Source organism: Camarhynchus parvulus, chromosome 2 (assembly GCF_901933205.1).
Source record: "Camarhynchus parvulus chromosome 2, STF_HiC, whole genome shotgun sequence".
Taxonomy (NCBI): domain Eukaryota; kingdom Metazoa; phylum Chordata; class Aves; order Passeriformes; family Thraupidae; genus Camarhynchus; species Camarhynchus parvulus.
Genome location: NC_044572.1, coordinates 31,806,001 through 31,819,387, shown reverse-complemented (window position 1 = coordinate 31,819,387; position 13,387 = coordinate 31,806,001). Strand labels below are relative to the sequence as shown.

Genomic DNA, 13,387 nt, shown 5'->3' with positions numbered 1-13,387 from the left:
TTTTCTGCCGTACCAATGACCAAAAAATGGTTGTTCCATGTGCCTTGCTTGAACCATTGTAGCATTAATTTGCATCCCAGAAAAAGTTTTGTGTCAGTCCTACATGAATAAGAATACAATTATTACCAGACTAAAGTGTTACTCTATTTTTATGGATCCCATTCTGTTAAGTGAAAAGCTAAAGTTATGGTGACCAAATACAGTTGTCAGTAAACAGTAGACAGGCTCTCCCTGTATTGCAGAAGCACCCACCAATGGAGAATGTAGGTAATGAAATAAGAGAATGTGTAGTTTTCACAGGATTTTTTTTGTCATAAAAGCTGCTTTCTAAATGAACACACCACTGTATCTCATCAGTTCTAGAAGAGTTGATGAGACAGGAACAATTAGGATGGAAGGATGGTGTGCTGAACACACCATGAGACAAGCCAAGCAGCCCTCCTGCTGGAGGTTCTGTTTACGACTAAGGCAGAGAGGGAGGGAGCTATGAACAGCTCTGGCTGCTCCCTGTTCTCTGCTCACTGGTTCAGCCAGGAATCTTTTTCTGGTCAGGAAACCACCAGGACCAAGATTTCATATTCATTATCTGTGTGCTTTGCTGTTGAGGAAAGCATTTTACACAAGTGTGTCAATACATAAAAGGGAGACAGAGTTTTTAGAAAACAAATCCATATACTTCTGTTGATGAGTAGTCTAAAAGAGAAGACAAGTGGTTCAATAAACAAAATTAATTAGCATGTTTTTAGAAAAAAACATCCTGGGGAGTTAAAGAAACAAGTCAAGGTAAGATTAGAACAAAAAGATTACAACAGCAGCCTTTTTTCTCCCCAAGCAAGCAGTGGCTGGCTGTGAGAGACATCCCTTCTCTGCACAGCTTGCTGTGAGGAGTGGGTCCACCCAACAGACAGTTCATGCAGGCTGCATTGGACACCTTCCTTGTTTTGAAATGAGTTGCCTTTGGGAGCTGCCTGGCTTTCATGATAAAAAGAATCTAAGCAACAAAGTTAGGATTAACTCGAAGACAGCTGAAGTGAAGTGAGAAATACACTGTCTCAAGATAGTACACAGTGATAAGGGTAGGCTTTATAAAACTTCTAACAACTTCTGGCCATTTTCCAGGCTAAGGCCTTGGCATGTACTGATGATAAATCCCAGTGAAACCAGTGGAACTTTAAATTGTCTTAAAAGAGTATTTGCATTCTCACACACAAATGCACCCATATATTTGTACAGTCTCCAAAAATCTGCAAGACACAGGGCAATATTTTTTGTTTTAAAAGGACTCAGTATTTCAGGATTTCAAGTTTCCTAATGAACTAGAAATAAGCATGGTCTGATTGTATACAGTAAAATGTTAAAAAATAGAGAAATCAAGCAAACTGGGATCTGTACTGGAACCAGTACCAGCTGCAACTGGTTTATAGGCATATGTAAATTGAGCACTAACCAGATTTTCAGACAATAAAATGATGAGGGATTGCAAATGCATTGGAGGATAGATAGGAAAAAAAAGAATTATCTAAGGAGTCTAGTGGCATGTGCAAACAACAGTAGGATAAGATTTAATTTAGATAGATGCCAAGTAATTCAGCTACAGAATGCTAATACTGAGCTGAAGAAATAAATGCATGATTGTAAAGAACAGCACTGTGACAGAGGTCCTTGGATGATAATATATGACAAATTAAAAGAAAGGACAAAATGTGATGCTGTTCCAAATAAATAATTTGCTGTTTGTTTTATGCTTGCATAAGAACATAGAACAGTAATTATATTTCTTCTTCCCTCCTCACTGTCTCACTACATGAGAAAGTAGTGAAGGAAATAAGGGTTAAATATGAGCTAAAATAAATTACAAATAATTCAGTGAAGGATCATGACAATATGGATAAGCAAATTGCAGGCCACAACTACAATGAGAAATTGAAGGAACCTATGTTGTACAATTTACAGAAAAGATGAAAAAGAGGATGAAAATATTTATTATAAAACAGAATAGAGGTCAAGGAATTATTCTGTATGGTAAAGGACAGCTGGGAGTAACTTGAACATTGAAAAGGGAAAATTACTTTTGACAGCAAAGGGAAAAAATTAACCTGCCAACAACAGGGTTGATGAGACAGTAGAACGTTTTCTAAAAAACTTCTTAGAGACCCCATCACCTAGACTGCAGGTGGTTATGAGAGAACATTTAATGAGTTCATTATGTGGAAGATGATTGTATGTTAGTCTGAGGGTTGAAATGAGACTCAGTAACCTAGGATACGAATGCATTCCATTTACTGCTGATTCTGAGTACAAAAAAATCATATTTTCATTCCTCAGCTGTAAAGCCCAAAGAAATCTGAATTCATTCTTTGCAATTGTTATGGGTCTCAACACTGCATCTGTCAGCCGGCTGTCTCAGACCTGGGAGGTAAGACACATCTTTATATCTTTCAGACACTGTCAAAACCATTTTGCACAAAAGATGTATGCTGGTGAATTACCTTTTCTTTCTGATTATTATTTTTTCGTGCTGAAATCAAACATGGAGGGAATGTTGGTGGAGAAAATTCTTTGTGACCTGAAACCTTAGATACGCAGGTATTAAAAAAAACCACTTAAATGTGTCCTTCCAGAGTGTTAAATAAGAACAAAGCATGGAGATCTTATCCCCTTAAAACAAAGTAAATTATTCTAGCATTTTAAGTAGATTTCAGAACAGAAAGTCTTACAAAGGTGGCTCCAAGCAAGCAATACCTTATTATGGAATAATTTAATTAAAAAGCCAAAACAACAAAGTAGAAATAAACCTTCTTTAGTTGTCTTTCATCAGGTTTTTTTTTCGCAGCTGCTCCTCTTGAACAACGAAGTTAGGAAATGAGCCATGAGTAAGGAGCATACTGGGGAACAGAGATTATTTGCTTAAAAAGCTACTGGTTGCTACAGAGAGTATGAGTGTGTTTAAAGGAGGGTCCCACTGGGATCTGTACTTATGTTGTGATTTTTTTTGTTTCCATCCAAATGGCCATGTTGAGTTACAGTATCTGCAAGTTTACTGTATCTGCTGATGAACCAAATACTGGGGAAGAAATAATTGGGCAGGATGGGTTGAAGCCTTATCCCTCCTTCATACCCTTAACACCACAGGTGGGCAGGACTCCAAAAATACCAATGTGTAATACAGAGTGACAGAGAAGGGCTGTGATCTCCTGCCTTGGAGATATGCTTGAGCACCAACAGCTGGGACCAGAGGGCCATTAGAGACTTACAAACCTGTCTGACACTGTCCAGAGCAAAGTCTGCCCCCTCAGCTCAAACCACACATATGGAAACATCACTTGTATGTCTGAGGCTTTGACACACACAGAAACAAGGACAGTGATTGTTTACAGGGACTCAGATATGCAAGGAAGAGCTGACTTAAATAAGAGATAAAGTTTTAGAAAGACTACATACCTGAGGACAATGATACAGAGCCCTTGCCTCTGGTATCCCTGAAACACCTCTGGAGAGCATTTGCCCTGGCCTCCTGCTAAGTTGCCTTCATTCCATTTCTCTGGGCTTTGGCAGGAGAGTGGAAGAGACCAAGTATGGTCTGAAAGGCAATGATACAGATCTCTCCTGCACAGAGCCTCGCAGAACTCTGCTCTGTGCTGAGGCCTCTGGAGATCATGCGCTGCCGCTGGACTTCTCTCAGGAAGAGCAGAATGCATTGCTTGTTGGAACAAAGAGTGCCTCTGCATATGTACCACTGTAAATATGTCATGTTTCTGTGTATAAAATATTTATCAAGTCACATCCTTTCTTTTTTTTATTGTAAGACTTCATTGCACCGGAAGTTTCAAAAGCAGAAGGTTATTTGCATTAGTAATGTGACTTCTAGAAAGTAGAGCAATGTTTTTAAATTAATTATAATTTCTTACACATGTAAATGAAACAACCTAAATCTAAGCAGCCATTTAGACTAAATCATATTGGCTGTGCACTTGATTTCTTAAACAAGTAGTATGCTCCCAAGTATATTCTACTTTTTTTTCTACAGTATCCGCTGTTTTAATGAGCCTCACTTTCTTAGATTTAAGATAGAAAAAAACATGCAATTGCAGTTCCATGTTCAATCATTTTAGCATTTTAATTGTACACATCCACTTAATCTAATTGTTCCAAATCTCTTTTCTCTTGGTGATGTCACTGTGGCTGTCAGGATCTAAGGACAAAGACAAGACAGGATTTGTTCTAGGAGGGGATCTCTTTTACTAGACTAACTACAATAGCTGGAAAAAATAGACAGGCTTTAAAGTCCACACACCGTCCTTCAAGTCTGAAATACCAGCATGAAAATTGAAATTGCAAAGGATTGCTTTGAGTGTAGTGATGTGAATCCATTAAAGCATTTTAGAGACAAAGAAAGTGGATGCTTGTGGAGTAGAGCAGGTATTGACATGAGAGGCAAGACTAGTTTGTGCCTGGGCTCCCTTAGAAAGTCTTTTATGCCCCTCCCTGTGGGATTAGGAGCAGATACCAGAGACAGAGTAATCATTTTATTAAGGAAATGTCTCACATTGGCACCAGTGTTTGCCAGTGCTAACCCTGATCAGCACTGGCATGATGTATAAAACAGCACTGAGAGTGACACCTGTCAATTTCTAGAACCCACATTCTGGGGCAAGATTGATTACAACAAGTGATTTAACATGGATGTGATCAGTTTCTGAATTCTCAGCCTGTGTTACTGCATCTCGCTTGATATGGATGTTTAGTCATGGAAGCTGAGGAAGAAAGTAAAACCGGCTGCTAACAAGCAGTTTCCATAAAAGGAGGATGCAGGTCCCCAAGATGAGGCTGCAGGGCCCAGTTCCTTGCTGGCCTTGCACAGAACATGGTCTGTAATGAGGGCCCTGGGAGCTGAGGAGCTGGGGTTAAGTGCCTGTTGGTGCTTTCAGCAGGCACTTCACCCAGAGCAGTCTCATGGAAAAAAAATGCCTCAGCATTTTTCTGCCTAAATCAAATTCACTCTTTTTTTTTTCCCTCTCTGTTTTCCAACACTTCAGAAAATTCCTGGGAAGTTCAAGAAACTTTTCACTGAACTTGAAAGTTTGACGGTAAGTATGATGGTGGCAACAGAAGAACATTGCTAGCTTCACCTGCCTTCCTTCTTCCTAATTTATTTGGAGTCTGCCTGTTATTGTCTGGAGTTGGACTTGTCATGTCAGATCCGTGATCTGCTGAAGGCCACGTGGCTCTCCAGAGCTCCAGGGTGGTCTGCAAACATGAAAAGGAGAGAGGCTGTGTGCCTGACAGAGGGAGGAAGGGCAGAGAGAGGCAAATGTAGTATCACCAGCATCAATTTGGGAGCTGTTCTTTTTCCCTGGTAGCTAATCAACCTTTCTCTGAAGCAATAAGCTGCAGATCAGGAGAAAAAGAGACCAGCTCAATTTTTAAAAAAACAAATGTCAAAATGTGAGGCTTGAGGGTCTTTGTCAGCATTATCAAAGCAGAATAAACAAATGTTTCCTCTGGCTGTCACGGAAGTGGGTGCATGGTAAGATCACTGCCTGGCACGGGGAACAGGAGATGCAGCCTTTACCAGCTGTCATGTTTCTGTACTTGGAGTTCATTATAAATGAATGTGTTTTAAAGATTCTGTGTGAGCTGGTGTTTACATTGGAAATTGAGATGACTTTTTGAATTGCCTACACAATGCCACTGAAACATGCTACCTTATTTTCTTTGAAAGTCTCCAGCATTCTCCATGGATCTTAAAGCAGTTTTTGTTGGGATTCTTTGTTGCTGTTTGGTGATGTTTGTTTTGGTTTTTTTGAAGAAGTTAATCAGCAATACATTCGGGGATACATTTTGTGCTATATAGTAAGGGATTTTGCTAATAGAAATTTGTGGGGAAATTCAGAGCAGGGGAAATTACAGAGCAGTCCAAGTGAATCTATTCTGCAGTTTCCTCTCAATTTAGCACTGCTTCATCTAGAGGAACATAATTACTTTTGTTCCTTTCACTGTTTACGTTCCTGTTCAGTTTAGCATGTCAGCTGGCTTAGAAAACCTTTAGCTACCTTGCATCCCAAAGAAACCTTTTATATCTAAATCATGTTCAGATCATAAGCCTGTAATGGATTTAGAATTGCTCTTTTTATAGCCTATTGATTTCTCTGTCTATTACTCAAATGGTTTTGTAGGATCCTTCTCTGAATCACAAAGCTTACAGAGATGCATTCAAGAAAATGAAATCTCCGAAAATCCCCTTCATGCCCTTACTTCTGAAAGGTAATGTTAAAGCTTGGCTGCTCTTCACTGTTGTTAATTAAAATAAGTGATTTTAACCACCTTCTGTAAGGTGATTTTTCCTTTGGATGCTCTTAAGATGAGTATGTGACAATATAGTGGTATTGACAAGATAGCACTTGGTCTGGATAATAAACAACTTCCTTTTAAGACAGTGGGAAGATCCCAGTTTTCACACAGGTCTTAAAACTTCATGGTGTCCTGTCAAGTGTGGATAGAGCTGTGTGCTTTTGCTTTGGCCACATGCCCTTCAGTGGAGAAGTGTGACCCTGCAGGCCCCTGAGCCAGTGGCCATGGTCATACTGCTGCTCTGAGGTGCCTGCTGGAGATGCCTCCTTGCTAGAGGAGGAGATTTCCAAGTCTCTTATAGGTCTGAAAGAGATAAATAAAATCTTACTATCTAAAATATTTTTTTAAAAAGACTCTTAAAATAAAGTACTACTTGCTAATGCAATGAGCTGGGCAGCTAATTAAGTGGCAAGTATTTCAAATATTCCATTGTCTTGGAGTCATTATTTATTAATTGCCTAGTCTTTGAACATGGCAAATTCATTTGTTTATTCCTGTGTTCTGAAAGTGTTCTCTTTAGGCTGTTTATTCCAACCTGCTGCTGTGAAATGTTTGAAGGCAGTTCTCCAGATCAGTTGGTGACAGTTTGGGAGCCACCAGACACTTCCCCTCTTTGCACACATCAAAGGAGTTTGCATTAATTCAGATGGATACAATTATCAAGGCTTCAAAATCAATATTTTTAAAGTGTTCTGGAGTATGTCTTGCCTGCAAACAAAAGCAGCAGACACAAGTCACTTGTAGCGATGATGTTTGCATGGCATTACAATTTGGGGTATAAAGAACGTGCACCTAGACAACATTTTTATCTTTAACTTAAATTGGAGATAGCAAGAAAACTTTGAAATTAATGCAGTAATGTCCTTCAATACAGTGGTCCATAAGGAGATGTTACCAAGGTTGTCAATTCCTAGAATATTGTACAGTGCAATGGAATTTATTCCATATCGAGAATATTTGTATTAAGGTCATTTTCAAGACCAGTAAAATAGGAATGGGTAACACAGAAATCATTAATAACTCAGCAAATTGCTGTATTTCATCACAATAGGAACAAAAGTAGTTTCAATTAAAAAAAGAAATATCTTAAATTATGAAAAATAACTTCAGAGTGTCCTTTTAAAAGTTAATTAAATTTAAATGCAGAGCTCTCACAGCACACAGACACAGCTTTTGAGAATCAGGCAGATTTTTCAAATGTGTAATAAAATACTGTGATATACCCTTATAACCTAGTTCAGATGCAATTTTCTGCTCCACTGAATTTATCTAGACTCTTAGTTGTTGGCTGCAAAGCAAATTTCTGTTCCTTCTGCCCTCAGAGATACACACATTGCTGTCAATGACTTAAAAAGCTGTGTGAAAATTTCTGCTTCCAGTATAGGTTTTTCATTAGAAGTGATGGACAGTTTTTAACTGCACTGATACAGACACAAGCACTGCCTGTGTCCTGAAGTCGTGTCCTTTCTGTGTCCCTTTCGCTGGGTGCCCCAAGCAGCCCAGCAGAGGAGGTGCAGAAGGTCGTGCTCCCTCCTTTCCCTCTCTTTTTAGGATGCAGCCCGGGGGTAGGGGAGGTGCTGGAGGTTTTGGCAGCATGTGCTGTGCTTTCTGCATGTCCAGGCTGGCATCCTGTCTGTCCCACCCTAGGGGCACAGAGGCTCTCCATCACCCCCCAGCAGAGTCCCAGCCCCGGGTTTCCAGCAGCATTTGAAGCCGTTTAGCATTTCAATTCCAAGCAATTACAAAATGCCCCTCAGGCACAGAGTGAGCCTTTGAAACCCAAGGAAATAAATCAGCTTGGCTGTTTTGAGAGAGGGTGAAGGTAGAGGTGGGTGGGGGGCGGTGTGTGACAAAGCTTCTCCGCAGGTTTCCTCTCCTGAAATCCCCCAAAACCGTGGGGTCCGTGTGGGTATCAGAGGGAGTCCTAGAGGTGAGGACATGCTGAGGGGCACAGTTTGACTGCTGGGCTGGAGGCTGACACCTCTGCTGAGAGGGACGCTGGTCCTACTCAGTGTGTGCCATTCTCCCACTGGCATCCACAGCTGGGACTGTTCAGGAGTAATGCTATTGGAGTGCCATCTCATTCCTCCAGCATCTTCTGCTCATGGATCTCCGGGGTACCCTCACATGCAGGAGAGCTGGTCAGGGCTGTGGTGCTCCTGCCAGTGCTGTCAGTAACCTGGAGGGTGCACTATTGAAGTCAGAGCTTCCACTCCCACAGGGAATCTATTCATATTCTTGGTACTTTATGTCCAAGATAGGTCTCACTTCTGACCTAATACGCATTAGAAAAACAGAGAAAATGGCCTTGAGCTACTGTTTTAATTGTATCTTAACTTGGCAACATTTATTTTGCTTGATATTCCCTCCCTCCAGTTCATTACACTGTGTTCAGCTCTCTTCCTGGAGCCAAATATAGACCTTTTCCTTTTCCTCTGACCTTTTTGTGGCCTTTGCAAATTCCCTCCAACAACACTACACAAAAGTGTTTCCCCTAGGCATGATGCTGATTTCAAGGCTTTGTACTTTGTACGTTGGTGTCTTGCGTTTAACCTCTCTGGCTGTCCACTGCTGGGGACTTGAGTGAGGACGTCACAGTCATTGTCCCACAGAGGGAGGTGAAGGGGTGTCAGAGCCAGCTCCAGCATCTGGTGGCTCTGCCCCTGTGGGGCTCTGGGCTCAGGGACAGACCTGTCCCAGCCTGGGCCATGCAGGGCCATCCCTCTGGGTGCCCTCCCCTGCTCCCAGCCATCTTCTGTATATTATACGTCCCAGAAGTAGCACAGATCAGGTTTAATAAGAAATCCTTGCCCCCACTTAAAAATACTCTTCTTCTTAACAATGTGTAAGTATTGTTGTTATCTAATAATCTCTGTGTGTCATCATTAGGCCAGGCTTTTGTTTCACTGTTACAAGATATTGTCTCAATCCTTAATGGGATACTTACCTTTTTTATTTTTTTCTTTTTGTTGCTATTTAGTAATTTTATTTATTTGCATTAAAAAAGAGGTTGTGAATAGTAATTGTTTTTCTTTTTTTTCCCCAGATGTAACATTCATCCATGAAGGAAATAAAACGTTTCTGGATAACCTTGTTAATTTTGAAAAGCTGGTAAGCTAATTTTATCCTTCCTGTTTTTCAAAACATTCATGTTCTCTTCTTCCCTTTGCTTTCCTTATCTTGTAACACTGGAAGGTTTTCTTCTGTCTGAACCAGGAGGAAATAATCAGGAGTAGAAAAGAGCAAGTAGGATGAAACAGACAAGTCTCTTTCCCCTGCCCTTTTCCTCTGTTCCTCTCTCTTCTTCTTCCTTTCTCCTCTACTTCTGTGTAAAATGGCTAAACCAATAATGGCCATCATCACTGCTACACAGTCCACTCTTCATTTATACCCAGTGAGATCAATTTCTTTGCATCACCTCGTGGGCTGCTTCGTATGAATTAAATTCTCCTGCTTCAGCTTTCTCTGAATTGTATTTCCTTTTTGTTTTTCCCCTCAGGTTTCTCTAGTTTATCACTTAAGGAAAGATTCCTCTAGTTTATCACCTGCAAGTGGTATTGTAATTTTAGGGATCTTAAATGAAAGTTAAACTTTTTGATCTATGTTAAATGAGGAAGAAAATAATGCCTGAAATACAAATTAAACTGACTGTAAATATCACTATTGTAGCTTTTATGCATAAGGGCACTTGATGATCTATTTTTGGCCACATTCACTCTAGGCATCATATGGCATCTACTCTGGCATGGTATTACTGAGAGAGGTTTGAGTTGCCTAATTTGTGTTGGTTTTTGGTGGTTTGTTTGGTTTTTGTTGTTGCTGTGTGGTTGGTTGGTTTTGTTCAGTTTGGGGGTTTTTCTTTGGTAACATTTTCATGAACTTGGTCTGTTCAACCTAGAGAAGAGCTCATCACAGTCTAGAGCTTCCTCCTGAGGGGAAGAGGAGGGGCAGGCACTGATGTCTTCTCTGTGGTGACCAGGACAGAACTCGAGGAGTGGTACAAAGTTGTGTCAGAGGAGGTTTAGGTTGGATATCAGGAAAAGGTCCTTCACCCAGAGAGTGTTTGGGCACATGGAAGTGGTCACGGCACAAGCCTGACAGAGTTCAAGAAGAGTTTGGACAATGCTCTCAGGCACATGGTGGGATTCATGGGCATGGTGCTGTGAAGGGCCAGGAACTGGACTCGATGATCTGTGTGGATTCCTTCCAGCTCAGCTTGTTCTATGATTCTATGGCACTAAAAGCCAAAGTCTATATATCTGAACAGTGGTGGAGTAGAGAAGCTGGGATTTTTTTTTCTTGGCCTATAGTATTTGACCAAGAAACCAAAACGTTCTTTGCAATTGTCCAGGCGTGCCATGGAACTCTTATTGCAGATGGCTCTGGTTGGTGAATTGTGCCCAACTATTTTCTCCATGTGTTTACATTTGTTTGGGAATGAACGCACAACCATGGAGTTATGCATGAACCAGATGTTGAACTTATTTTCACATTCTATCATAATATAGGTTGTCTTTCAACTTGCAAGCAGATGTAGACTCTGACTTTTGAACCTGAGCTCCTTTTTTTCGTGTTTTCTATTTGATTTCTGTACCTTTTCTTGTTGCAGAGTTTACAAGAATACTAATTTGCATTTAATGAAAGGTTTTCTTGTTCCTAGTCCATTAACTGTTTGACCTTTAGGTGTTTTCATAAAACTCATTAGCATGTTCTTCTTCATTGCCTCTTGGAAGTACATCCAATTAACATGTAAATTAAACTAGCCCTTGATGCACCATAATTGTTATTAAAATCCCTCCACTGGCTCATATATTTATTTAGTGAATATGTAGAATCTAATTCTTGTCCAGTCTTAGCAGGCTGTGTTTGTTTGTTTGTTGTGAAATCGTGTATATGTTTAATGCATGCTGGGCTTCCTGGGTAAGAATCCCTTTTCTTTCTGTCTCCATTGTGTTTCCAGAGGCAGTGGGAGCTTTGCTAATTGACTTCAGTGGGCCAGGATCTCACCTTTTCCATTCAAATGGATAATGGGCATTTTAAATGGCAAGGGGGGAGAGGCGGAGGTGATGGTTGTGGGGTGGGAGTTGTTCTGATTGCCACTTCCTCCAAATTATCATTCAGATCACGCTCTCAGAAACATGCTGTCTCATGCGGCCCTGTACATATGAATGCAGGCAATAGTGCAAGCTTAGGAAGTGGGGGCTTAGGAGAGATTTAAATATCAGTGTAGTGGAAACTCGGGCTGCACGCTGGTATTACCCTGGCTCAGTTGGATTTAGTCAGTGGCCATAAACTCACTGGATGCATACACGTGATCACCTATTCATCAGTCCATGTTTCTTTTCTAATTATAAGGGCTTTGTCCTGAAGAACAATGTCCTCCTCGGTGTTCTGTACTGAACACTGAAGCGCTGAGCACTTTCTGGCCTTAGCTGAGAAAAATTAGGATTGACATTGACTCCTGCTCGATTTGGATCAAGCCACTGAACCTCACCTGCAAATTTGCTGTTGCAGAAAAAGAAGAAAAGAATTATTCTACCATAGCAGATTACTGCTTTGGGGAAGGAACTTACTGTCATAAATGACTAGAATTTCCACTTATGAATTTCAAAGCAAAGATGGTTTCTTGTGTCTCCGTTTGGATCACTATTTTGAAATATTTCATTTCTACATTAAACATCTCAGCTGAAGGAGGACTTGTCAGTCTGAACCATTATTTTTTCCAAGTGTATTAGTTTCTTTTATTAAAGATCCTTCTCCCTACAATCCCTACTTCTTTTATATTCTTAGAACTCAGCAATCCTACCATGACTGGATTTTATTTGACATGAAATTATAGCAGTGGATACAAAGTTAATTCAAAATGTAAAGAAGGAAATTTGCAAAGAGAAGGAAAAGAAGTGATCTGTTGTTTCAGGAATGTTACCTAGCTTTAGCAAAGGTGAAGGGGTTGCAGTGGTTTATTTAACTGCATTTTGTGTAAAATCTAGTCTATTATAGTGTTAGATCAATATTTAATATCATACCTACTTCTTCAACTAAATCTGAAGGAATAAATGAAAATATAGCCTTACATGGTCACATCTCAAGGAATTTCCATGGTATTTTCTTAGCTGTTTCACTAAATTGTGGATTCAGGTTTTTCTCTCCAGCCTTCAGCTATGTCTTAGCAATGACATGTCTTAGCCACACTTGAGCAAACTCTATTACAGGTCAATGGCCATTACCATTTTCGATAACACCTGCTTACCTAGAGCCTTCAGCTGTAAGGACTGTGCAGCTGTGGGTTAACCCACACCCCCAAATATCTGTGCAACCCCAAGCCTGAGGCTGTGCTGTCCTCAGTGAAAAGAGTGCTAATGATCCCGGGTGGGCTGAAAAGCCACCAGAAATATGTGTTACTTGTCACACTAACAAGTATTCAAGCACCTGTTTAAGCAGACAGGAGATAGCATTTGCTCTGCAGATACATTGGCTGTAATGCTTCTGCATTACTTTTGGGTCCCAGAGAATTGAAACTAGAGAGACATTCGTAATTAGGATACTAAAGCCAGAGGATTTGCAATTCTGCTTTAATTGTTGCACAGAGAGGTTCTTCCCTCACCAGAGCATCACCTACAGAAGCCAGCCCTGGGATGAACCCTCACGGTGACTGACTACAAAGGAGAGACAGCAAAGAGTTACAGTATGTGTGATGTGTGGGTTTTTCTGACTTGTAAAATCCAAGTGCAGAGAGTGTTGGCTGGGAAACATCACAGCAGCAGCACTGGTGCAAGTTTTAGTACTGCCAGTACTCACATTATTGATCGTGAAATCTAGATCATCTCATTAGAACTTCATTATAATCAGTGCAAGGACATCAGCACAAGAGATTGTGTAATTTCATGGCAAATGAAGCACAGCGGGTAACAAGAAAAATTATTTTGATTTACTGATGAAAGAAATATGAAGTTTCCATTAAATGTGCTCTCATGATAAGTTTTTCTGTGGAGGAGCCTTGTAAGCCACTCCCAGGATGTTGAGAGATGAGTTTTTC

General features: G+C 40.4%; 1 protein-coding gene across 1 annotated transcript in view; it reads left to right on the top strand.

The window, feature by feature from the left end:
• Positions 1-13,387, top strand: part of RAPGEF5 (Rap guanine nucleotide exchange factor 5) — a 157,099-nt gene that overhangs the window by 135,492 nt on the left and 8,220 nt on the right. Inside the window, exons 21-24 of the mRNA XM_030971095.1 lie at positions 2,326-2,416; positions 5,037-5,087; positions 6,177-6,264; positions 9,398-9,462. Of these exons, the coding sequence (XP_030826955.1) occupies positions 2,326-2,416; positions 5,037-5,087; positions 6,177-6,264; positions 9,398-9,462 (295 nt within the window). The remainder of the gene's footprint in view (positions 1-2,325; positions 2,417-5,036; positions 5,088-6,176; positions 6,265-9,397; positions 9,463-13,387) is intronic.